The 27,962-nt window shown below is 37.5% G+C and overlaps 1 protein-coding gene across 18 annotated transcripts in view; it reads left to right on the plus strand.

Annotated features, from left to right (window-relative positions):
* The window catches only part of EPHA6 (EPH receptor A6), an 880,674-nt gene that overhangs the window by 760,592 nt on the left and 92,120 nt on the right, over positions 1-27,962 (plus strand). For 17 of the 18 annotated variants that reach the window (XR_007407962.1, XR_007407961.1, XR_004811710.2 and 14 more), the window contains one exon: positions 10,733-10,942. Coding sequence is in view for 15 of the 18 variants with exons in the window: in XM_025417283.3 (XP_025273068.2) it covers positions 10,733-10,942 (210 nt within the window). In the remaining 3 variants the exon portion in view is untranslated. Of the gene's footprint in view, positions 1-10,732; positions 10,943-17,449; positions 19,968-27,962 lie in introns of those variants that run through there. The other variant, XM_025417396.3, reaches the window with a different exon arrangement.

A 27,962-nucleotide genomic window follows, 5' to 3' on the forward strand; every position in this document is an offset into this window, starting at 1 on the left:
ATGATGAAAATTAACAAGACAGGAAACAACAAATGTTGGAGAGGATGTGGATAAAGGGGAACCCTCTTGCACTGTTGGTGGGAATGTGAACTGGTGAAGCCACTCTGGAAAACTGTGTGGAGGTTCCTCAAAGAGTTAAAAATAGATCTTCCCTAGGACCCGGCAATTGCACTACTGAGGATTTACCCCAAAGATACAGATGCAGTGAAACGCCGGGACACCTGCACCCCGATGTTCACAGCAGCAATGTCCACAATAGCCAAACTGTGGAAGGAGCCTCGGTGTCCATCGACAGATGAGTGGATAAAGAAGCTGTGGTCTATGTATACAATGCAATATTACTCAGCCATTAGAAAGGACGAATACCCACCATTTTCTTCGACATTATTGGAACTAGAGGCTATTGTGCTGAGTGAAGTATGTCAATCGGAGAAGGACAATCATCATATGGTTTCACCATACTTTGAATATAAGAAATAGTGAAAATGATTATAAGGGAAAGGAGAGGGTCTGAGTGGGAAACATTGGAGAGGGTGACAAAACATGAGAGGCTTCTAACTCTGGGAAATGAACAAAGCGAAATGGAAGGGGGGGTGGACAGGGGTATGTGGTGACTAGGTGACAGGCACTGAGGAGGGCACTTGATGGGATATGCACTGGGTGTTATATATTGGCAAATTGAATTTAAATAAAAAAATATTTTAAAAAAGGAATAAATACATAGCCTATGAATTCAAAACAACACCTGGGATTGGGTAAAAGCTGTGTGATAACTTAAAATGCAGTGAAGATTGATTATTTAGGAAAAAGAGGACTAGTTTGCATAAACAAGAAACAAGTTTAGGGCAGCCATAGGAACGATAGAAAAAAAAATACATGCAAACAGAAAAGAACTAGATTTTCTCATTATTTCATTATATAGAGTGAATAGGAAGGAAGTTCTTGACAACTTTTGGGAAAATTAAATGAAATCATATGAATTACAAGCCAGGCACAGCACTAATATACAGCAGACAATCCCCTGATTGCTTATTATTCTGATCTTGGTTCAAAAATAACACATTTTTTTTTCTTTTAAAAGGAAAAAGTTCAGTTGTCATCCATGTAGGATGTATGCACCAACAAGACCAGATACAAACAATACCTAGAAATTAGAGACCGATAACATAAAAATATTTTAGGTTTGGAAAATAATGCATATTGCTCTACATCGTTGTTTGGAGATAGTTGTCTTGAAAGGCATTATAGAGAAACATGAAGATTCTCAAGTTGGTTTTAGACATTAGGTAACATTTATGAGTGTTATTAAAATGAACATCGAGCAAAAGACTATTGGACTATATTACCTCATATCGTGTAAGATAAGTAAGAGTTTAGCATAGTACTATATAGTACATATTTTCACTGTCTTAAAATGTGCAAAGTTATAGCAGTTTTCATGGATATCTGATCTAAAACTATAGCTGCATTGAATACAGGGGTGATGTGACCACATCACAGTGACACAGTCCCCTTTACAATGATGATTCATTGGTCAGTTAAATGAGTAAGCTTATACTACAAATGAAATAAACTTTGTCTTTATATCCACTTATCTCCCCGATAGCTCTCTGATAATATCTCCCAATTCAAGTGCAGAGTAAGGAAAAGAATCCTCCCGTAAAAGAAACATTCTACAGCAAGGGTATCCATTTAAGCAGGCTCTTCTGTATAATTAATGTACAAAAGATAACCTAGCAAAGAGAATCTTTAGTGTTATTAGCGCGTTGTGTTTCCAATCCATCTTCCTGGACAGGGCGCTGTGAGATGAAATCGGCCTCTTCTATCATGTGCCCTACCCACCTCTCCTTTATTAGGACTCTCATAGCCCTTGAGTAGAATTCAAAGCATAAATTCTTTTGGTCTAGAAAGGATTTCACTAAATTTAAAGAGGTGGCCATTTACTTATTAGAAAGGAAGGGGTGTGGTATCATAATTCTCATCAATACAGAATTTCTGCATAGTAGGAAATGTCAATAGACCATCTAAAAACCAAAGAATGCCTCAGCTTTTCTTGTAATTTTAATATGAGTCAGAAAAGTCTCCTCTCACTTGCCTGAAAAAATTACGTGAGCAACATAAACTCCTATATCATAAAAAGAAATCATTATTTAATACCAGGTTGAAATTTAATTTCCTATCTATTATGAGAGTGTCAAGTTCTTTTTCTTTTTCTTTTTTTAAAGGACTACTTTTACCGAGCCCTTTTAGGTTCACAGCAAAATTAAGAAGAAGGTACAGAGATTTCCCATATACCCTCTGCCCCCACACATACAGAGCCCCCCCCCCATTATCATTCCCTCACTAGAGTACATTTGATACAATTGATGAACCTACACTGGTACATCATGATCACCCAAAGTCCGTGGTTTACATTAGGGTTCTTGGTAGTCTACATTCTATGGGTTTGGGCAATTTATAATTACATAAACCCATTATACTACCATATAGTACATATTTTCACTGTCTTAAAAATCCTCTGCACTTCACCTATTCATCCTCACCTCCCCAAACCTTGGCGACCCCTCATCTTTTTACTTTCTTCATAGTTTTGCCTTTTCCAGAATGCCAGAGAGTGGAATCCCACAGTAGGTGTGAAACCAGTCTTTTCAGATTGGTTTCTTTCACTTCCTAACATGCATTTAAGATTCCCCTATGTCTTTTCATGGCTTGATGGTTCAATTCTTTTTAGTGTCGAATAAAATTCCTTTGTCTGCATGCACAACAGTTTTGTTTATCCATTCTCCTACTGAAGGACATCTTGGTTGCTTCCAAGTTTGGGCAATGATAATTAAAATGTCTTTTGAGTGTTTATAGCTGCAGGCTTTTATGGGGATTTAAGTTTTCAACTCCCTCGGGTAAGTGCCAGGGAGGGCAAGAGCTGGATCACATAAGGAGAGTATGTTTAGTTTTGTAAGAAACCCCCAAACCATCTTCCAAAGTGGCTGTACCATTTTTTTTGCATTCCTACCAGAAATGAAGGAGAGTTCCTGTGGCTTCGCATCTTCACCAACATTTAGTGTCATCAGTATTACCAGTTTTGGTCATTCAAGTAAGGTGGCATCTCATTACTTCAATTTGCATTTTGTTGATGACATATAGTGTGAAGCACCCTTTCATGTCTTTATTTATCATCTCTGTATCTTTCGTGGAGTGCCTGTTAAGGCCCATTTTAAATCGGCTTGTTTTCTTACTGTTGAACTTTAAGAGTTCTTTGTATGTTTCAGGTAACTCCTTTATCTGATGTGTTTTTTGCAAACATTCCCCCCCACCCCCACCCCGCCCTCAATCTGTGGCTTGTCTTCTCATTCTCTTGACATTGTCTTTTGCAGAGCTGAAGTTTTAAATTTTAATGAAATCCAGCTTATCAGGTTTTTTCTTTCTTTCTTGGATTGGTCTTTGTAGTTGTATCTAAAAAAAATCTGTGACATTTCCAATGTCATCTAGGTTTTTCTCTTAAAATCAGGTCAAAATGAATGGATCACAGACCTCAATGTAAAACACAAAATTATAAAACTTACATTGAAGTCTGTGATCCATTTTGACCTGATTTTTGTGAAGGGTGTAATGTACTGTGTCTAGTTTTTTTTTGTTTTTTGTTTTGTTTTCGTATTTATTTTTTGCATGTGGATATCTGGTTGTTCTAGCACCATTTGCTGGAAAGATAATTTTTGCTCCAAGGCATTGCCTTTGCTCTTGATCAAAGACTAGTTGACTATGTTTATTATAGACTTTCTATTCTGTTCCATTGACCTGTTTGTCTATTCTCGCACCCATAGTACACTGTCTTGATTCCTGATTACATCTGGAAGTCAGGTGTTATCAGTCTTTCAACTATGTTCTTTTTCAATACTGTATTAGCCATTATAGGTCGTTTGCCTCTACATATAAACTTTAGAGTCAGTTTGTTGATATACACAAAATAACTTACTAGGATTTTAACTGGGATTGCATTGAACATATATACCAAATAGGAAAGAACTGACGTTTTAATAATAGGGTTTCCTTAATCAAGAACATGGAAAATATCTCCACTTATTTAATTCTTCTTAGATTTTATTAGAATTTAGGTTTTCCTCATTTGGTCTTGTACATATTTTGTTAGATTTATACCTAAGTATTTCATTTTGTGCTAATATAAACGGTATTGTGTTTTTAATTTCCAATTCCACTTGTTCATTGCTGAAATGTAGGAAAGCAATTGACTTTTGTATATTATATATTAACTTTGATTCTGCAACCTTGCTATAATTGCTTGGTATTCTATTTTTTGTCCATTCTTTCAGATTTTCTACATAGATAACATGTTATCTGTGGCTAAGGATAGTTTTATTTTTTCCTTACTAATTTGTATATTTCCCCCCCTTTTCTTCACTTTACTCAGCATATTACCCTCCAGTTCTATCCACTTTGAAGCAAATGGTGATTATTCATCCTTTCTAATGGCTGAGTAATATTGCATTGTGTATATAGACCACAGCTTCTTTATCCACTCATCTGTCGATGGACACCGAGGCTCCTTCCACAGTTTGGCTATTGTGGACATTGCTGCTGTGAACATCGGGGTGCAGGTGTCCCGGCGTTTCACTGCATCTGTATCTTTGGGGTAAATCCTCAGTAGTGCAATTGCCGGGTCCTAGGGAAGATCTATTTTTAACTCTTTGAGGAACCTCCACACAGTTTTCCAGAGTGGCTTCACCAGTTCACATTCCCACCAACAGTGCAAGAGGGTTCCCCTTTATCCACATCCTCTCCAACATTTGTTGTTTCCTGTCTTGTTAATTTTCATCATTCTCACTGGTGTGAGGTGGGATCTCATTGCGGTTTTGATTTGTATTTCCCTGATGGCCAGTGATGTGGAACATTTTCTCATGTGCTTGTTGGTCATGTCTGTGTCTTCTGTGGAGAAATGTCTGTTCATGTCTCTGCCCATTTCACGACTGGATTGTTTGTTTCTTTGCTGTTGCATTTAAGAAGTTCTTTATAGATCTTGGATACTAGCCCTTTATCTGATAGGTCATTTGCAAATACCTTCTCCCATTCTGTAGGTTGCCTTTTAGTTTTGTTGACTGTTTCTTTTGCTGTGCAGAAGCTATTTATCCTGATGAAGATCCAATAGTTCATTTTTGCCTTTGTTTCCCTTGCCTTCATGGATGTATCTTGCAGGAAGTTGCTGTGGCCAAGTTGAAACAGAGTGTTGCCTGTGTTCTCCTCTAGGATTTTGATGGATTCTTGTCTCACATTTAGATCTTTCAACCATTTTGAGTTTATCTTTGTGTATGGTATAAGAGAATGGTCTAGTTTCATTCTTCTGCACGTGGCTGTCCAATTTTACCCAGCACCATTTATTGAAGAGACTGTCCTTTTCCAGTGGATAGTCTTTCCTGCTTTGTCGAGTATTAGTTGACCATAGAGTTGAGAGCCTATTTCTGGGTTCTCTATTCTGTTCCATTGATCTATGTGTCTGTTTTTGTGCCAGGACCACACTGTCTTGATGACCACAGCTTTGTAGTACAACCTGAAATCTGGCATTGTGATGCCCCCAGTTCTGGTTTTCTTTTTCAATATTCCCCTGGCTATTCGGGATCTTTTCTGCTTATTTTCTGATTTAAGATGATTTGTTCCAACTCTCTGAAGAAAGTCCACGGTATTTTGATAGGGATTGCATTGAACATGTAAATTGCCCTAGGTAGCATAGAGATTTTCACAATATTAATTCTCCCAATCCAGGAGCATGGAATATTTTTCCATCGTTGTGTCTTCCTTAATTTCTTTCAGAAGTGTTGTGTAATTTTTAGGGTATAGATCCTTTATCTCTTTGGTTAGGTTTATCCCTAGGTATCTTATGCTTTTGGGTGCAATTGTAAATGGGATTGACTCCTTAATTTCTCTTTGTTCAGTCTCTTTGTTAGTGTATAGAAATGCCACTGATTTCTGGGCATTGGTTTTGTATCCTGCCACACTGCCGAATTGTTGTATGAGTTCTAGCAATCTTGGGGTGGAGTCTTTTGGGTTTTCTATGTACAGTATCATGTCAGAGTTTTGATCAGGAATGGATGCTGTATTTTGTCAAATGCTTTCTCTGCGTCTATTGAGTGGATCATATGGTTCTTGTTTTTTCTCTTGATGTGATCTATCACATTGATTGTTTTACGAGTGATGAACCAACCTTGCATCCTGGGGATAAAACCAACTTGGTCATAGTGAATAATTCTCTTACTGTATTGTTGGAGCCAATTGGCTAGTGTCTTGGTGAGAATTTTTGCATCCATGTTCATCAGGGATATTGGTCTATAAATCTCCTTTTTGGTGGGGTCTTTTGGAATCAAGATGATGCTGGCCTCATAAAATGAGTTTGAAAGTATTCCCTGTGTTTCTATCCTTCAAAACAGCTTTAGTAGAATAGGTATTATTTTTCTTCTTTAAATGTTTGGTAGAATTCCCCTGGGAAGCCATCTGCCCCTGGACTTTTGTCTCTTGGGAGGTTTTTGATGACTGCTTCAATTTCCTCCCTGGTTATTGGCCTGATCGGGTTTCCTATTTATTCCTGTTCCAGTTTTGGTAATTTGCGGGTTTCTAGAAATGCATCCATTTCTTCTATTTTGCCTAATTTGTTGGCATATAGCTGCTCATATGTTTTTAAAATCGTTTTTCTTTTCTTGGTTGTGATCTCTTTCATTCATGATTTTATTAACTTGAGTCTTCTTTCTTTTTAATAAGGCTGGGTAGAGGTTTATCTGCTTATTAATTCTTTCAAAGAACCAGCTCCTGGTTTTGTTGATCTGTTCTGTAGTTCTTCTGGTCTCTATTTGAGTTCTGCTCTAATCTTATTATCTTTCTTCTTCTGCTTGGTTTAGGCTTTGTTTGCTGTTCTTTCTCCAATTCCTTTAGGTTTGAGGTTAGCTTCTGTATTGGACCTTTTTTCCAATTTTTTGAGGGAGGCTTGTTTTGCGATGTATTTCCCTTTTAGGACCACTTTTGTTGTATCCCACAGATTTTGAATGGTTGTATTTTCATTTTCATTAGTTTCCATAAATCTTTTTAATTCTTCTCTAACTTCCTGGTTGACTCATTCGCTGTTTAGTAAGATGCTCTTTAACCTCCATGTGTTTGAATTTCTTCCAAATTATTCTTGTGATTGAGTTCAATTTTCAAAGCATTGAATATATGCAGGGGAGGATCCCAATCTTTTGGTATCAGTTGAGACCTGATTTGTGACCCAGTATGCAGTCACAATATGTTTTCAGTTGCATTCAGATGAAATGTTCTATATATATGTGTGAAATCTATTTGGTCCAGTGTATCATTCAAAGCCCTTGTTTCTTTGGTGATGTTCTGCTTTGAAGTTCTGTCATTTGATGAGAGTGCTGTGTTGAAATCTCCTACTATTAGTGTATTATTATCTAAGTATCTCTTTACTTTGGTTATTGATATCCTTGGCGGCTCCCACATTAGGGAAATAAATATTCATAATTGGTAGGACTTCTTGTTGGATAGACCCTTTAAGTATGACAGTGTCCCTCTTCATCTTTTAGTACAGTCTTTGGTATAAACTCTAATTTATCTGATACAAGGATTGCTACCCCAGCTTTCTTTTGAGGACAATTTGGTAAATTGTTCTCCACCCCTTCATTTTCAGTCTGGAGGTGTCCTTAGTTCTAAAATAAGTCTCTTGTAGACAGCAAATACATGGGTCTTGCTTTTTTATCCAGTCCGATAACCTGTGTCTTTTCATGGGATCATTTAGCCCATACACGTTCAGAGTAACTATTGAAAAACATGAATTTAGAGTCATCGTATTACCTATTCAGTCCTTGTTTTTCTGGATTGTTTCTTTGGGCTTCCTTTTTCTTTTACAGTGTCCCCCTTAATATTTCTTACAGAGCCAGTTTGGTGATCACATATTCTCTCAGTTTCTTCCTATCCTGGAAGCTCCTTCTCTCTCCTATTCTGAATGAGAATCTGGATAAAGTATTCTTGGCTGCATGTTCTTCTCATTTATACCCTGAATATATCCTGCTAGCCCTTTCTGGCCTACCAGGTCTCTGTGGAGAGGTGTGCTGTTATTCTGATATTTCTCTCCTTATAAGTTAAGAATCTCTGATCTCTTCGCTGCTTTAAGGATTTTCTCTTTATCTTTGAAATTTGCAAGTTTCACTATTAAATGTTGAGGTGTTGAATGGTTTTTATTTATTGGGGGGGGGGGTGTACCTCTCTATCTCCTGGATCTGAATGCCTATTTTCTTCCCCAGATTAGGGATGTTCTCAGCTATGATTTGTTCAAATACACTTTGTGGTCCTATGCCTCTCGTCCTCTTCTGGAATTCCAATAAAACATATGCTCTTCCTTCTCAAGCTACCATTTATTTCCCTAAGCCTTTCCTCGTGGGCTCTGCATTGTTTGTTTTGTTTTCCTCAGCTTCCTTGCTTTCCATCAACTTGTCTTCTATGTCACTTACTCTCTCTTCCACCTCATTACCTCTAGCAGTTAGACCATCCAGTTTGGATTGCAACTCAGTTAATCTGTTTTTAATTTTGGCCTGATTAGATTTCAATTCTGTAGTAACAACGTCTCTAGAGTACTTTATGCTTTTTTCCAGAGCCCCCAGTAGCTTTATAATTATACTTCTGAATTGAATTTCTGACATCATATTTAAATCCAAATTCTGTAACTGTGGCAGAGAGTACCGTTTCTGGTTCTTTCTTTTTTGGTGAATTCTTCCTTCTCGTCATTTTGTCCAGTGCAGAGTGGCTGTATGAGCGAGCTGAGTCAAAAATACCAACCACAATCATACACCCTAGATGATTCCAAAGAGGTCAGAGACCAGAAAATAAAAGAACAGAACAAAATAAAACAAAATGACCACTAAAGTGAAAACAAATTGTAAAAAAAAGTAGTAGTAGAAATAAAAAACCAAAAACAAAGAAAAAAAAAAGAGAAAAAAAAAAAAAAACAGGATCATGGTGGTGAGGAAGTGGTAGTGGAGAATATAATCTACCTGAGGGGTCCTAGAGGGTGATCCTCTTGTTTCTGAGTGTATTTTGTTCTGTATGTTAGAAAATGCTCTATCCAAAATTTATATAAACCAACAATACTTATAGAAAGACTCAACACTCTCCACAAAAACATAAACAAGATAAAAGAGGGGGGCAGAGTGGGAAGGAAGGGAGTATAATCTCACAGAATGAACCAGCACAATATTCCACTTGGTTCCGGGTGTATGTTGGTCGTGTTTTAGAAGGTACTAACTTCCACCATTGTAAAACAAAATGAGACAGAAAAAAACAAAAAATACCCATTTCGTATATCTACAAAAATTAAATTGAATACGTTGAAGGGAATCCAGAAGTGAAAAATATGTATCTATGACATGTAATTGTAGAAATATGAATGTCAAAACAAAAAAAGTTTAAAAACAAAGAGTCGGTAAAATATTGTAGTTAAGGTGGGAAAAGAGAAATGATTGGAAATTTAAGCCTGATATAAAAATGAGTTGAAATGAAAAAAAAAAAAAAGCCCCTCTAGTTGTATGTTCTATTTTCTCTCAGTCCTGGAGCTTTCCAGCGCTGCTCAGCTCCTAAACTCGCTCTTCCCCGTCCTTGCAGCGGGCCTCCTGGGGGCGGGGCCTGCTGCGCTGGTTCCCAGGTGTGAGCACCTGCGGAGTTGCCCTGCCCCGCCCCGCCGGGGGGGGGGGGCGGCTCCGTGAGCTGTGGATCCCGCGAGACCTTGTTCCCCGAGGCCCCGCCCCTCCCAGGGGCCAGGGGAGACACCGCGATGGCGGTGCCGGGTCTCCAGCCCTGGGGCCAGCTGCCCCTGAGTAACTACCCGCCGCTCCAGGTCCGCACTGGCCTGGCGCCCCGGGACAGGTGGCCCTGACCTGCACCGCGGGAGCGTCCCCGCCATCCTGGGCCCTCTCGGCCTCCGCGGGCGCCGGGCGGAACCCGCCAGCCCTCCCCCGAGGTCCGCCGCGGTTGGCCGTGCGCTTCCCGCGGGGGCTGCTCCTCTTGTAGCGACGCCGAGGCCTGGAGGCTTCCCTGCGATCCCGGCTCAGCCGACTTCCCCGCGGAGCCCTCTTCTGACCGGAAATTCCAGGGACTGGTAAGGTCCTGGCGCGTCCCGGGCTGCACTTCCGGCTCGGGGCTGCGCTTCCGGCCGAGGCTCTCCTCTTCCGCTGGAGCCGGGCGCCTCGCGGGCCGCCCCCACTCCAGTTCCCTCCCACTTTCTCCGCCCTCCTACCCCGATAGGAGCAGAGGCCCTCCTCTCGGTGGCGTCCGACTGTTCTCCCCTTACGTCTCAGGTCCAATTGGTCCGTGTTCAGGATGGTGTGGAAGCCCCGAGGGTGAGTTAGCGGCGCGGGGTTAGAGCCCCAGGAGTTAGGGCCGCGCCGCCATCTTGCCCCGCCCCCATCCCGTCCCGGGTCTGTCGTCCTTCTGCCCACCTGTACGGCAGGTGCATAGGTCGCAGCTACCGGACGTGAATTCTGTTCTCGCGGTGGTCGTGGCTGCTCCCTAATTTGACTTAGGTCCCCCTTGATATTTAAAGTTTTTGAAATCAGATTTTCTCGAAGTTAATTTGATTGGTTCTCTTGTATCCTTTGTTCGTCAGCTCGTCCACGGTTTTGCTTGATGCTGCACACACACACACGTCCTACGTTAAAATAAATCAATGTAAACAACTGTGATTGTCTTTCAGAAACACGATGGCCATTTCACAGTCATCCAGTTGGTCGGTATGCTCCGAGGCATCGCCTCAGGGATGAAGTATCTCTCTGATATGGGCTATGTCCATCGAGATCTGGCAGCTAGGAATATATTGGTCAACAGCAACTTAGTATGCAAAGTGTCTGATTTTGGTCTGTCCCGGGTGCTGGAAGATGACCCAGAAGCTGCTTACACAACAACTGTAAGTTTACATGTCCTTTTCCAGCATAAGTTGCTTACTTGTGTTGTTTTCAATATTATTAGAATAATTCTGTTTTTTTTCTAATTTTCTGCTCGCACGTGTTCTAAATTTAACATCATCAATGGAAAAGTATTTGCTTTTTTCTGAGTGCCTCGTCAAAAAACAAAACAACAACAAAAAACTTAGGTCTGTTTGACTGTTTTCTTTCTCCCCTTGTACTGGGACTTTAATATCATGCTTGAGGCCCGTGTTTTCACTGCCCTCACAACAAAGCTGCCTTTGCTTGACGTATTCTTGATGCTTAACAATTATCTCCTTTAAATGGAGTTCTGTATAGGCCAGTGGTGAATCAGTTGCATCAGTGCTAGTGAAGAAGCAATGGTTATAAAATCACTTTTTCCCCCTCACAGCAAATGTTATGTAATGAGCTGATCATACTTCCAGATGAACAAGATGGGTTTCTCTGGGCACATATTAGTACACTCTAAACTTTTTTTGAATGATTCTTGGGGAGAATACGAGCAGGAATAAGAGGCTAAAACTTGAGAACCAAACTGTCATCTGTAGATTATACAATTCCAATTTAACTCATGAATACTTTAAGCATTTCTGAATGCCCCAAAACCAGTGCATTCCACTGACCTTTTTGGTTATTGTTTCAAGGATTTCAATCTCAGAGTCTTTCTTCAGCTGTCTGAAAGCTAATAATTTGTACAACTATCCTCTCTCCTGTTATTTTTGAAACAAAACCTTCACCATCAGCTCATTTGACAGTCACCTTCAGTGAAGAGTAAGATTATTGAAGATGTTTTTACCCTCTCCTCTTTCTCCAACCTTATACATTATTGTAAAAGAGGCAAATCCATTATTTAGTTCCCTTTTATTTCATTTTCTATGAGATTGTTTTGAAACCTCACCATATTCAATTACTCCAGAAGAGATGCAAGTTTAACATTATGAATGAAACGTATTATGCTCTCACTATGCTTGCACTGTAGAAATGCTCTGTATTACTTTATTGTTGATATTTTCACTAATTTTTTCCAACAAAGAATTATAGTGCTAAGGAAAATAAATTAATCTCTGAGAGCCTGACACATAAGGTAGCAGCATCTATTGATCTTTTAATTTGACCAAAAACCTTCATAAAAATAAAAATCTAGCATGTCTGAAAATAAATTGTTCATTTCAGGGAAAGCACTATTTCCAACTCCATTTTCTAATTGGAAAATGTCATAATTTTTTCCATTTTTTTCAAGGCTTTTCTTTTTATAAATGTGTAACTTGAAGCAACTTTTCAAGTTACAGAACAACGTAGATAAGATTTTTCTATTACGCATTTTATTTCCAACCTTGAAGAATAGTGTTTAAAATTATTGTATAAATTTTATACAGTATAATATTTATAAAAATTCCAACAAATATGGTCTAAAAGAGCAAAATCATATGGAATAAAGAGTAGAAATACGATGTAACTATTATACTCTATGTATGCCTATATGATATACATGAAATTCCTATTAAATCATATTTTAACTGCTATCTAAAATGGGAAGCTCATACCTAAACTTGATACTAATAAAATTGGCAGAGTAACCCAAATTTTGAAGCATATGTAAGTTTTATTGTGTCAGATTTGAAATCCAGCTTCCAGGCATGTTCTTCTGTCTAACATGATTATAGAGACTGAGAGGCCTCGAACAGTGCTATTTTAATTTAAATCTGACTACAAAATTAAACATCAGGTTAGGTAACCAGAATATTAATGCTCTAAAATGCCTCTTAAAAGCTATAAATTATGTCTCAATTAAGAAATAACATTCTGAATTTAAGAAGCATCAGTTGAATGGTAAATAATATGAGTACTTTTTGAAAATTATTTTTATTTTTTTTATTCCTGTGTAAGTAATGTACAGTGTTATATTGGGTTTAGGTGTATAATACAGTGATTCATTGATTCTATACATTTCTCAGTGTTCATCACAATAAGTATACTCTTGGGCAGCCCTGGTGCCTCAGCGGTTTAGCACCGCCTTCCACCCAGGGCGTGATCCTGGAGGCCCGGGATCGAGTCCCTCGTCGGGCTCCCTACATGGAGCCTGCTTCTTTCTCTGCCTGTATCTCTGCCTCTCTCTCTCTCTCTCTCTCTCTCTCTCTCTCTGTGTGTGTGTTTCTCATGAATAAATAAATAAATCTTAAAAAAAAAAAAAAAACAATAAGTATACTCTTAATTCCCTTCGCCTATTTCACTCATCCCCCCCATCCAACCCCCCTCTGGTAACCACCAATTTGTTTTCTGTATTTAATTGTCTGGGTTTTTTGTCTCTTCTTTGTTTTGTTTCTTAAATTCCACATATGAATGAAATCATATGGCACTTGTCTTTCTCAGACTGACTTATTTTACTTAGCAGTATACCTTCTAGATCCATCATGCTGTTGCAAATGGCAAGATTTCATTATTTTTCTTATAACTGAGTAATATTCCATTGTATGTATATACCACACCTTCTTTATCCATTCATCTACCATCAGACACTTCAGTTGCTTCTTGGCTATTTTAATTAATGCTGCAATGAACACAAGGGTGCATATATCTTTTCCAATTAGTGTTTTCATATTTTTAAGTAAATACCTAGTACTGAAATTACTGGATCATGTGGTATTTCTGTTTTTAAATGACTATACCACTCTGCATTCCCACCAACAGTGCACAAGGGTTCCTTTTTCTCCACATCCTCACCAACACCTGTTGTTTTTTGTGTTTCTGATTTTAGCCATTCCGACAAATGTGAGATGATATCTTATTGTGGCATTGATTTGCATTTACCTTATGATGAGTGATATTGAGCATCTCTTCATGTGTATATCGGCCATTTGTATGTCTTCTTTAGAGAAATGTCTGTTCGTGTCTTCTGCCTATTATTTGGCTTTTTTTTTTTTTTTTTTTTTTTGGTGTTGAGTCATATTAAGTTCTTTATATATTTTGAGAATTAACCCCATATGAGATATATCATTTGCAGATATCTTCACCCATTTGGTACATTGTCTTTTTGTTTTGTTGATTATTTCCTTTACTGTGCAAAAACTTTTTATTTTTATATAGTCCTGATAGTTTAAATTTGCTTTTATTTCCCTTGCCTTGGGAGACATATCTAGAAAAATATTGCTATGGCCAATGCCAAAGAATTATAACCTGTGCTCTCTTCTAGGATTTTTATGGTTTCAGGTCTCACATTTAATTCTTTCATCCATTTTGAGTTTATTTTGTACATGGTTTAAGAAAGTGGTCCAGTTTCACTCTTTCGCATATAGTTCAGTTTTCCCAACACTCATTGTTGAAGAGACTGTAATTAAGAACTTTAAAAAAAATCTCAGAAATACCTGTTTAAAGGCTCCTAGGGTACAAGATATCATACTTGGTTTTATACTGAATATGACAATTTAATACTTGAAATAGCAGCATTCTTGCCTTCAAAGAGCTTACACTTTTATAGAATGCCCTCATACTTTTTAGCTGTTCAGTGCATTAAATGTTGACATACAGGTCTGAATAAAGAAATATGGAAGTACCAAAAAGAAGAGGTCTGGAGAAGACTTTACAAAAAGCTAAAATTTGAACCAAATATTTAAAAAATTTTGTTAGACTGTTGGGGAATTCACATATAGGAAACCAAAAAAAAGAAAAAGATATGGAAATTTGGGGAAGTGAATAGACATGTTGATGGAAATGTGGAAAGTTTAGAATGGGGGAGAATAGTAGTGGACAACCCAGATTTCTAAGGTATAATGGCAAAGTTAGTTGGGTGGTACTTCAAGAAATTTGAAGGTTTTCTATAGAAATTAAAAGACAGACATTGATTTATTTAAATAGAAGAATGACAAAAACACATGCATGTCTTAGAAGATACTATTGACAACAGTATGAAGGAGAGAAGGATTGAAGGACAGGAGGACTGGCTATAGGAAACCAGTTAAGGAATTATTGCTATAGGCCAGAAAGGCCATGTGGCTTTAATTAGAGCAGTGGCAATTGGAATAAAGAAGAAGGTAGAGAAATGAAAAACATATTATGAATATACAATTTACAAGAATCAGTAACTAATGAGATATGAATTATAAAAAGGAAGAAGGGTTTAAAGATGACACCAGTATTTTTAGATTAAACAACTCGTTGAATGAGATGCTATTCATCAATTCAGAGAATCCCTGTTAGAGATGGCCTGGCTAATGGCATTAGATTTCAAAGCAAAATTATAACAAAGGGTCATAGGCACAGTGTTTCAAAGTCATCAAGATAATGGCAGATTGAGCATTGGCATTCTGTTGCAATTGTGTGTAAAATGTTTAGTTTATATATACTTAGGCTCCAAATTCTTTTTGTATTTCCTTTTTAAAAAGGAGTGAGATGCTTAGAAAACTTTACTGCCTAGTGAAGATATATTATAATTCAAACAAACTCTGTATAACAAAATACAGGAGAAGAGTCATTTATATGAAATTATTCTTTGTTTTATAAAACCATTTACACGAAAATAACTTTAAAGAGTAAGCTCCCTTGATACATTTTTAAAGTATAATTTTATTTTTTAAGGTGTTATCTATATTTAACTTTCTTAGAATATATCTTCTACCTTAAACAATTTTGATTTTTTTTCACTTACTAGATAGCTGTAATTGTTACTTCTTCATTATTTATGTGTGTTTTTATAATCTGCATTAGGAAGGGTCTGGAGAAAAGGGGGGCTTGTGAAGGGTTTTAAAAACAGGAAGACATGGATAAAGATCTTTTTGTAGTCTTCAAGAAAATAATTCTTTTTTTCAGTTTGTATTTTTTTTTTAAGATTTTATTTATTTATATTTGAGAGATAGAGAGAGGCAGAGACATAGGCTGAGGGAGAAGTAGGCTCCATGCAAGAAGCCAGATGTGGGACTTGATCCTAGGATTCCGGGGTCACGACCCAAGCTGAAGGCAGATGCTCAACTACTGAGCCGCCTAGGAGCCCCAAGAAAATAATTCTTAGAATAAAAGTATGCCTCATGGAAACAGTACCCTCCTAATCAAAACAGGAGCAGAATAGATAGATATTTTCCTTTAAGATGACTTTGCCAATTTACAGAGCCACATACCACAGCAAAGAGCAATAAGGACTGCTAAAAAGACAGTCTGTAAAGTTAGAGTGACCAGTGTGAAGCCGGTACTGGGTATAGCATTGGACTGCTCAGCAGATGAGCAGAATGCCCATTGGAGCCAGAGTGACCAGACCAGAAAGAGATGTGACAAGAGAGATTACTTTGCCAACAATTAGTAAGTCCTTTGTGCCTTATTTAGAAGATATGTATATATATGTATATGTAATACATAAGAACATATTATTTACATTATAAAATATGCTAAAGTAAATAGAAGAATGAGATTTACAACAAATTTAAGTAGAAATTCTACTATGTCTTCCTATAACTTAAGAGCATATTACATGTTCTGTTTCAGATGTAAGACCTGTTCATTCAGCATGTACTCAACAGGGTTTATTATGGAGTTGCCATACTTAAGGCCCATATTGGTCTCCTTGGAGAGCCAAAAACTAAACATAAAGGGATTCTTTAGAATGGATAAATCACTACACAGAGGGTGGATCAAGAGTAACCAAATACAGTAAAACATAAGAGGTGTGCAGATACCTGACTTCCTGAAGTGAATGTTTAAATCTTGAGACATGTCTAGCTTTAAAAACAAATATTTTTGATAAAGGTGAGACAAAAATTATTTCAGATCATTCACTATTCTGCTTTAATATGAGTAATTAAGATTTGCCTGGAGAGTATGTTTAACCTGATAAAACATACTCAGAGTTTTCACTCGTTTTTGTATATTTTAAATAAAAGAGTTACTGTAAAAAGTTATACAGTAAAAAAAAAAAAATTAAATGCTTTTACCTAAAATCGTATAATATCTGATGCAGTGACTAAAAGAACTTGTACTGAGAAATGTTTCTAGTTTCTTATGTTGAAAAATAAAACTTTACCTTTAGAAATCTACTCCATCAGGTCATGGGTAGTGTATAGGTGATGTGCTAAGATAAAGCTTTTGGTAAAATTTATCTTACACTAAGTCTACCCTCAATGAACCAGGGCCAACTTGAAGAATGATTTTTATTTCAATTGTTCCTTCAGATTTAGCCAAGCTGAAAATGGAGGGGGTATGATTGCTTCAGGCACAAAGGCAGACCACTTAGGTAGATTATTTTGAAGCTGTTAGCCCCCAGAGAAGCAACATACAGTAGCATAAATAGAATATAAAAAGAGGATCCTGCACAGGATTCACTGAAAAATTAAAGGAAAGGAAATGACAGTTTCTTCTAGGTAAATGTAAATTCAGCAGTCTGAGTAAAAAGGAAAAAAGTGAGAAAAATAGCAATGTTATCAGAATGCTGTAATGTGAAGATTTGAATAAGTTTGTTTTTTTTTTTTTTTTCAATAAAACGGTGATGAACAAATAAACCTTGGAAGAATGAAAAACAATAAAATCCTGGTGAGAAGAACCAAATTCATCACTAAGAAAAGAATTACGCCATTTGGGAAAAACAACTAAAGGACTCTTCACAAAAAAATAGTTCTCACATGGCAGACACTATGATAGCAGTCAGTCAAAATCAGTCTAATACAGAGGCCATTACAATTAGCTGAAGAGGAAGAAATCAATGTGCCAATATTAGGTTTCCTAATTTCAAAGGAAAAAACGTGCCCTTGAGCCAGCAAGAGTTTGATAGATTAATTCATGAGAAGAAAGTCTGACAGTTTTTATTTACCTTTGTCAATATAAGCTTTTTGTAAAGGAAATTCTAATGATCTGATATGTAGTAGCTATATTCTCAGAAATGAGTGTCTCTACACTTTGAGCCCAAATGCCAGAAAGCAAATCCCCAACTGTGGGGATGAAAGGGCAACAAAGCTTTATACTAAACCAAAGAGAACGTTTGTTAAATGCAAAGCAAGAATCTTCCTCATTAACTGTTCAGGAGGTGAATGGCACACACACAGGCTGAGAGACCCAAAATCTTAATGGTAGTGTCTGCAGTGGTGATATCGAAGGACACAAAACTTCTTTGAAATATACTGTTTGAGTGAATTGACAGTGGCAGATCTTGAGCAAAATATGGAAGTGGGAATCAACAATACCAGAGGAAATTAATATTTAAAGAATCGTTTCCTGAAAAAGCCTCATCTCTGAAGCTTAGGAAACAACAGTTTGTGATCATTACAGAGCTGTTTATAGTAAAACAAATGAAAAAGATTTGAAGATTATGGGACACAGAGGAGAAAAGTACTGAACGAACAGATAGCTCTATCAGAAATCCAGAAGACAGAGGGGACCATCTAGCTAAATCGTGCATCCCGTTAAGAAGCCAAGCCATGCTTTGGGGAAATCTCCATTTGCCATTTGTGCAGAGCATCTACAAAACCAAGCACTCCATCTTTCCCATATGCATTTTAAAGAAAAGTCCCTTAAACCTGGAAAGGCATTTTTTTTTTTTTGACCTGGAAAGACATTATTGAAGATAAGAGACCACTGAGAAACTTCTTGTTTAGCACTCAAAGTTTGGTGTATGACTTTCGAGTAATTTCTTTTGTTAAAGTAATGAGTTCCTTTAGATTTGTGTAAAGCCCTGGAGAACAGGAGAGCTACCATTTACATTTTTGTAAGGCTTTCCAGCACCTAAAATAATATGCTATTTAATGACTGCTTCATTAATTGCTGATAATTAAACCAATAAGAAAAGGGTAAGAAGTGACTGAAACTCTAAGAACAATTTTTTTCGGTAAAATTATATTTATTTCTCCTCTGATATCACTGTTAATCACAAACCATCAACTAAGTGAGCCTAAAATAATCCTTAATGCATCAGAAAGAGGTGAAAAAATTGCAATGGAAAGCAACAAATGTAACAGACATTGAAGCACTTACAACAAAGAGTCACAGAGGGGAAAATTCTGTTTTGAAGTCTCTGAACACATCCGGTTGAAAGTTTTGAGCACAAAAGGATGCTTACAGCAGAGATAAGATACAAGACATGGTTCATAAAATCACATAATACATAAAATTCTAATACCTACAAACATCTGAAATACATCCAGTCCTTCTAACCTAAATGCTAATCGATGAGGAATAATCAAATGCCAGTCACAGTTCTCAGAGTATTCAACCTACACCTGATGATTAACCAAGAACCACAGGAAACACCAGGCATTGTTTGTGTTTGTGTTAGTAACATCCAAAACTGCCTCATTCAGAGTTAGTCTCCCTGCTCCCAGTGATTTTAGGACAAATCCAGGCTAAGTGGATTTACCGAGAAAGATCAATCAGCAGATGTTCAGTAAGCAGAAAGTACAGTGCTCACTGGCCCGTCTTGTGTGTGTAGAAAAAAGACAAAGTAAGACAATGAACACAGAGCTGCTGACTTTAAATCTAGAATTCCAAAGATACCACCTGGAGAAATAGTCATTACTAATGCTTAATTACGAGTTTCATCTCTGATGTTGTAAGAATGCTTTCTTTTGTTGTTGTTGACCATAAAAACTAGAAAGAAAAACATTATAAATGCCAAATAAATCACATGAAAGCTCTGGAGAAAAGCCTACTTATTCCCAGTGTAAAAAGCTTCCCATCAATAGCAAATAAATTGATAAAGGGTTCCAGTTATTTATACTGTTCCTAGTTGACCCTGTTAGCTGCTGACTCAACCTCTTGTGTCATCTCTTCCTTGCTAATAAAATCGGGGTGCTTGTAATGAGCTCAGGTCTCAGAAATAAACCATGATGTATATAAACCAGTTATATTTATACCATTCCCCTTTGACACTTAAATTTTACACACTGGTCACTTAAAAGTAAAGTGAGAATGACAACTCCTGAAAAAATTTCTGGTTGAGGTCTCACAGAAATAATATTGAATAAAGGCAACAAGCTTAAGGAGACAAACCCAAAGCTGAGGATGGCCAAGAAGTAAAATAAAAAGAACTTAGTTCGTGATGCGAGGATATATGAGCATTTGACCACAAAGAGCCTAGTTCTCCAATGAAATTGTGCTTCTGTGTCAATACAACCATTTGTGGTGTACAAGCGGAAACCACTTACTCCAATTATTTTCTTATAATTTAATGAAATGTCTTATTTGCTTGGGTTCCTGAGAATTGGGCATCTATAATTCTGTGAATGGTAATCCAAAGACATTCTGATACAGTAGCCAATAGATAGAAAAACTTCCATATTAATAGAGTATGTAAATAGAAAAATGACAAAGTGAATGTTTAACTATCACGTCCATCATACAAACTGAACAGACTAAGCAGGCTGTAAGTATACAGTTAGTTTGAAGGTGCAGTTATCATGATTTATTCATTTAACACATATTTATTAATATTATTAGACAAGTTGGATAATGGAGCTAAAAGTGCTTAGAATCTGGGGAGAAAACAGATATTAAAATTCACGTTATTGAATGTATACCTAAAATCTGAGATTTATACAGCACACGTGTACTGAGTGCCTACTGTGTGCCATATACTGTTCTGGGCATTGGAGATACTCCAATAAACAAGCTTTTCTCATGGAGTTTACAATCTTGAGCATGGTGGGAATGAAAATAATAAAGTAGTTTTTTAAAAAGGGAATCTCATCTCAGTGACAGGTACCTGATATATAATTTTTTAATTATTTTTAAAATAATTCTTTAAAAATAAAAGTAACTAACTTGGAAGGCATGTTCAGAAAATGCCTCTTTAATGAGGTGGTATTTGAAATGAGACCTGAAAATTATAAGGATATCAGCCAAGGGAAGATCTGAAGCCAGATGTTCTAGAAAACAAATATAGATCCTAAAATGAGGACAAACTTCGCATATGTTAGGACTAGGAATAAGGCCAGGATGGTTGACATTGAAAGAGAAGTAGGAAATGAGGACAGATCTGATAGAAACTCAAAGGTCATGGACAAAAGTAGATATTGTATTCAAATTGCAAAGGGAACCCACTGGCATGATTTTAAGCAGGTGATGACATAACAGAATTTGTGTTTTTAAGAGCTCACTCTGGCTATATGTTGAGAATGAATTAATTGTAGAGGGTCAAGGAGAGAGAGAGAGCAAAGAGACTTGTTTACCATACCATAGACAGGAAATGATGGTAGTTTGATATATACTAGCAATAGGAAAAGTGAAGAGTGGTGGGGAGACTTGGGAGATCTTGTGTCAATAGCTTTGCCTAGATATGTGTGTGTGTGTGTGTGTGTGTGTGTGTGTTAAACAGATATTAAGGCCCAAAGAAATTAAGTGGTATCAAGTCATAGGGCCCTTATATTGGAAACGATGTCAATTAACCATCACAGTAATGACAGTGTTAAGGGAAGATGTTTGTCCTACAGTTGAACCTTCCTCCTCTTCCTCTTCCAATACTTCCCATTACAAATTCTCTTCTATTATTTGCAAACTCCCCTCTATCTCTTACCTCTGAGACCCATGCAGAAGGCGGTGGATAGTAGTAGTTGGAGGTCTTTGAATATTGAGAAATAAAGAGATTGATGTTTTAGTCTTTGGTGATCCATCTTTTGCTTATCGAACTTTTTATTTTTTGTTTTTTTATGTTTTTAATATTTTATTTATTTATTCATGAGAGACACAGAGAGAGAGAGAGAGAGAGGCAGAGACACAGGCAGAGGAAGAAGCAGGCTCCCCGCAGGGAGCCTGACGTGGGACTCAATCCCAGGACCTCCGCGTCATGCCCTGGGTAGAAGGCAGGTGCTAAACCGCTGAGCCACTCAGGCGTCCCAGTTTATTGAACTTTTTAAATTATTCTGAATATTTTACTTTTAGATAAAAGAAAATATATGTTATACAAATAGAGAAATAGCTCCTGACAGAGTATCAAGAGATCTCTCTGACCCTTATATTTAAAGTTTTTCCTCAGTATTAGTCAGTGACTAGACAACATGTTTGTGTAGTTGTTTGAATACACTTCTCAGATCAAAAAGATGACTGAAGGTCCTTTCACTGGGCTACATTTATCTTTAAATGAAAGATTAAGGAAATGAAAAGTACAATTACTGATTTTTAAAATGGAATTCTGGGCAATATTCCAAGAAACTTCAGATTCTGCCTCAGAATTTCAAATTCAGTACCCATCCCTCATTGTCACTCCAGGGCCTACCATCAAGACCCACAGTCATCAACTTTTCCAAACCTATAAACAATCATTAAGAGATCAAAAGCTAGGGACGCTTGGGTGGCTCAGCAGTTTAGTGCCTGCCTTCAGCCCAGGGCATGATCCTGGGGTCCTGGGCTTGAGTCCCACATTGGGATCCCTGCGTGGAGCCTGCTCTCTCTCTGTCTCATGAATAAATAAATAAAATCTTTAAGAAAAAGAGAGAGAGATCAAAACTAGAGAAAGCACTACAGAACCTTAGAGTCTGCTTTGTAAAGACGTAAAATTGAATTTCAGGCTTTACAAAAAGATTCAGACTTTACAAAAAGATATTAGTACCCTTGTTAAGAAATAAATACTTTTTCTCCCATTTATTCATTTTCTCCCCTGGCTATCCCATGCTTGGTTCATGCTGGCTTACTTACGAATCAGGTATCCATAGGATAAACATATGCAGCCATGGCTCATTACAAGGAAAGCAAACAAGGGACACTGAAAAGGTGGCTGCAAAGAGTTTTCCCCAAACTCTCCCTTGGGCTTCCCTCTGCAAAGAATGCAAAGATGCTCTGAGTGCATCCACGATCAATCAATATTTTCATATATTCAGATCATGACTTGTTCAAATTAACATAAACACAGAAAGTTTCACTGTACCTAGTTTTGCCTCTTTAAACTTGCAATAAGAACAGGGTGTTATTATATGAAGCATGCACATTATTCAGTTGTTTAACCATGCTCTTAATCAGTGTATAATATGTGTCACAAATAGGCAGCTGCTAGATGAATTATACATAAAGATAATGTTTTCTAGATTACTCTTGCCTGTATATGTTGCATAATTTAGGTCCCAACACATTCTGGTCCTTAATTCTCTTCTTTTTATGGAAACCGAATCATTACCTTATTCTTTTTAGTGGTTCAAAAGTTTATTTCTCATATATGCTATGCAAGTAAAATCTCTTTAAGGGAAGGCAACATTTTTTTTTAAGATTTTATTTATTTATTTGAGAGAAGGTGAAAGATCACAAGCAGGGGGGAAGGGCAGAGGGAGAAGCAGACTCCTCGCTGAGCAGGGAGCCTGATGTGGGACTCCATCACAGGACCCTGGGATCATGGCCTGAGCCAAAGACAGATGCTTAGCTGAATCACCCAGGTGCCCCAGGAAGGCAACATTTCTAGTATGTTTATACCATTTATTTTTTTTTTATAAAAGCTGAGATTTCTTCTTTTTCTTTAGCAGAGTTTTTTGACTGTAGTTCTTAAGTCGCAAATACATTTACTTTTAAAGATAATTGCTAGTTAAAGAAAAACACAGATTCTATAGAACGACGTTGTACTCTAATACAAGGTAGTAACTAACCAGGTCAAGGGTAAGCTGTGTACCCTCATCTTCATGCCACCCTCCATGGAGTTTCGTAATCAAGGCATTTCAGTACCAGAATATGTATATGGAATCATTAAGCGTGGAGAAAACACTAGAGACATAATACAGATAGAAAACCAGTGGATTATGAACTCAGAGCTGTAACTTTGATCTCAGTTTGACCACTAACTCATTGAATAAATATGGATCATTAATTTAAAATCCTTGTGCCTCGGGAAACCTGGGTGGCTCAGTGGTTGAGCTCTGCCTTCGGCTCAGGGAGTGATCCCGGAGTCCCAGGATCGAGTCCCACATTGGGCTCCCCCCATGGAGCCGGCTTCTCCCTCTGCCTGTGTCTCTGCCTCTCTCTCTGTATCTCTCATGAATAAATAAAAAAAAATCGAAGGGAGGGGAGGGGAGGGGAGGGGGGAGGGAGATCCTTGTGCCTCAACTTCCACATCTTGAATAGAATCAAAAAAGCCATCCACTCTCCACTTTACAGAAATGTAACAACTAACAAGATAATTAATAAGCTAAAATGGGGCTCCTGGGTGTCTCAGTCAGTTAGGCATCTGCTTTGAGTTCAGGTCATGGTCTGGAGATCCTGGGGTCAGGCTCCCTCCTCAGCTGGGAGGGTCTGCTTCTCCCATTCCCCCTGTACCTCCCCACCCACCCCACTCATGCTCTCTCTCTCTCTCAAATAGATAAGTAAAATCTGAATAATAAATAAATTAATTAAAAGTAAGAAATAAAGTACGGAGCATAGCCTCTTTGGGGGATTAACGACATACAAATCACAAGACACTTATTTAAAATGCAGATTCCCAGTTTCCAGTTTCGGAGATTCATTTTCATTCTGTAGGTCTGGGGGAGGAGTAGCAAGGTGTGATTTGCAAATCTAGAGTTTTAATAAACACCCAGGTAATTGCGAAACCAGTAATTTAAAAGCTCCATCTTGATTAAGTGCTGTAATACAATCTAGACACATGTTCAGTTATTTTTTCTTCCATCCTTACTGAAGTCTCAGGCAGGTACAAGATTTGTCCATACATTTAGGGAGGGGAGGCGAGGCTTAGTGGGGGGAAGAGCTGTGGGTGATGGGAAGTTAAAGTTGTGGTCACACTAACAAGAGAACATACCATAGGACAAAAATCAACAGCTCCTCTGACATTATTCTTTGCCTAGGTATTCCATGCAGCACAAGTATTTTGTCTATAGTTTCTCATATAAGATAGTTTCCAGTGTAAAACATGCCCAATAATGAAAAGTGGAATTGTTATCTCCAGGGTTAATTTTTCTTTCTGACGTGATGTTGGTTTGATGGATGTTGGTTTGATGGATTTGGGGTTCTCCATTTTGCTACCCTGTTGCAGTTTCTTCTCTTTAAGATATCTCTGAGGCTCATTCCTCTTCAGTATTGACTGTGGAAATGTATGCCCCTTCTGGGAAGTTACTGAAGACCTGTAACATTTTGTGAATATACTTTAAACTGTGACATATAATAACTTGTGGCCAAAACAGGAAGAATTTTTTTCAGATAGCGGAGTCACTTTGGTTGTGCCAGGTGCTGAATTTTATCTCAGGCTTAAAACAATTGTGCATTTTTCAAACTATGCCACTGATTGTTTAGAATGCCTAGAGTTGATGGGGTTTGAGTGTACTTGGCAATGGTTAGGTGTTACTTGAACTCCAGTGTACCTTCTGGGAAATAGAAGAAATTGCTGGAATGCAGTTTCTAGATTTTGACCTAGAATGTTTCTTCTGGTTCTGAAGTGAAATTCACTCTCTACACTCAACATTAGAAACTACACTATTCTTAGGATGACTTTATAAAAACTACACATGCTAAGAAACATGAAAGACATAAAAGCATAATAAAACAAAACCTTCATGATGTCCTTATGAACGATGCGACCACAGAGGAATGATGCGTTTGTATCAACATGCCCCCTTGTGGTGATGAGTGGGACACAGACCATTTGAAAAGCAGTTTTCTGTTTCTTGGTTTATTATTGTCTGAGAGAAGATGGGCATTTTCATGAGCTCTGATATGGAATGGTTACTTACATGTTCTCTATTAAACTTTTATAACTCTGGACCATTTACTTATAAGAACAGAGGAAGGATCAGAGAACACTGATTGAATCCTAATATTCAACTGAGAACTTGTCAGATTTAGGTTGAGACAAAAATGGAGACTTTAAAATGATTTATCATTGTTCTCCTCTATAAAAACCTAAGGTGTAAGTGAGAACATACAGTGAAAAAAAATCAAGTGTGAAATCAGAGAAAGGAGTTGTCAAAGTAAACAAAAGCAATGCATGTTTAAAATAAATCAGGTGGGGCAGCCCAGGTGGCTCAGCAGTTTAGCGCCTGCCTTCGGCCCAGGGCGTGATCCTGGAGCCCTGGGATCCAGTCCCACATTGTGCTCCCTGCATGGAGCCTGCTTCTCCCTCTGCCTGTGTCTCTGCCTCCCTTTTCTCTGTATCTTCCATGAATAAATAAATAAAATCTTAAAAAAAAATCAGGTGGAGGACAGAAAGGAGTAGAGAAAAGCTTAATGAAAAAGAAACAAAGACATGCAGGCTTTTCATTAACGTTTGTAAATGCCAATGCTAAGTTTTCTTGCATAGGCATGAAATCCGTAATTTTGAGAATATTTAAGAGGCCACGAAGAGGCTATTTAATTAAGGGCAAGAGGGCAATGCAGGATGATTTTAGGAGATTTACAGCGATGAGAGATTCTACAGATTTGGGCTCAGTAGCTTATATCTAATTGATACATATAAGAGAAAAATGCAGATAAAAACCCAACATGTTGATCAAACTCTTATTATGAAGAGAGGAAACAGTCAAGGGTTAAACTTGAAAAGAATAATAAAATATAAAATAGTCCAGTGTATTTTCTATTGTATCAGGAATTACCAGAAATAATAATAGGAGTTGCGGACACTACTTCGAAAAAATAGTACTAATTTTATGAATATCTTTTTCCAAATCTATTTTGAATATGATGGTAGTAATACATAAATTCATTGTTAATAAAACAGTTGTAAATTATTTTCCTGCATTACTTCAGCTTATACTTTAGGTTATATAACCCAAGAATTTAGACAGCATTTATTCAAGTGAGAATTTCCCCATCCTACCAACACTACTACAGTTTATTCACGTGCTAGAAATACCCCCCAAAATATAAGGCATTTTAACATCTAGTAGGCTCATAAGTGAATGTGTTTGTAAACATTTATTTTTCTTATCCCTTATCCTGAAATGAGAGAATATAAGGAAGTCTCAAAATCAAAGGCAGCCCATTTTCTATAATATTTTGAATTACGTTTTGGGCTATTTATATACGTGTGTGTGTGTGTGTGTTTCACACACTCTTGAAAATTTGTAAAATATTGACTAAAAGAGGATTATAACAACAATCTTAAGATATAGTACCATTTATTATACTCCTTTTCGTATTTTGCACTGTTCTCTGGATTTTTAAAAAATATCACTATAGGGCAGCCCCGGTGGCTCAGCAGTTTAGCACCACCTTCGGCCCAGGGAGTGATCCTGGAGGCCCGGGATTGAGTCCCATGTCAGGCGCTCTGCATGGAGCCTGCTTCTCCCTCTGCCTGTGTCTCTGCCTCTCTCTCTCTGTGTGTCTCTCATGAATAAATAAATAAAATCTTTTTAAAAATCACTATATATTCTTTTTTTTTAACTAGTTTTCTAACTTTGAATTTTTAATGTTAATCTAGGTCACATTTCCCATACAGTCTCTAATAAAAGTTTGTAAAGACTCCTCATGTCCCTCTTGTTCTCCAAATTGTAGCCATCCTTCCGTTCACGTTGGCAGGAAATGCACCACAAGTGAATCTGAACCTTGGAATTTGAAGGGTGCTGGCACTAGACTATGAAGCCCCTTGTCCCTCACTGTACATGCCTTGAATTCAGTTTGCCTAGAACGATGTAAGACAGAAGAGAGGATAAGCCAAATAGGCCACAATTTACAAGAGGCAGACAAATAGGACTGAGAAAAACAAAAATGTGAACTACGAGTGTGGTATGGTGTGACATAAATGCACCCCATCAAAACAGGATTGCCTATTTTGCCTGCACTGTCCTCGAATCTCATTTGTCACAGCTGGAGAGGGTTGCCAGTGAAGATATCCACAGTTGCCAGGATCTGGAGAGTATTCTTCAATTCTGGATTCGTTGGGATGACAAAAGGAAGATAGACTATCCTGGGTCCAGGTTTTGAAAATAAAACAATACATTTAGTTGTATATTAAATGAACCATAGATCTACTCAGCATCTAAGAAAAATGATGTCCTAATATTAAATCCCATGTCTTTCTTAGTAAAAGTACATGTGAAACAGTAGTTCCATTTTGGTCTCATCTGAATCTTTCCAGTTTTCAATGACTCCTTCTTGTATCTTGTTTCTATCAATATATTTGCTCAGAGTTTA

The sequence above is a fragment of the Canis lupus genome, chromosome 33, assembly GCF_003254725.2.
Source record: "Canis lupus dingo isolate Sandy chromosome 33, ASM325472v2, whole genome shotgun sequence".
Lineage (NCBI taxonomy): Eukaryota > Metazoa > Chordata > Mammalia > Carnivora > Canidae > Canis > Canis lupus.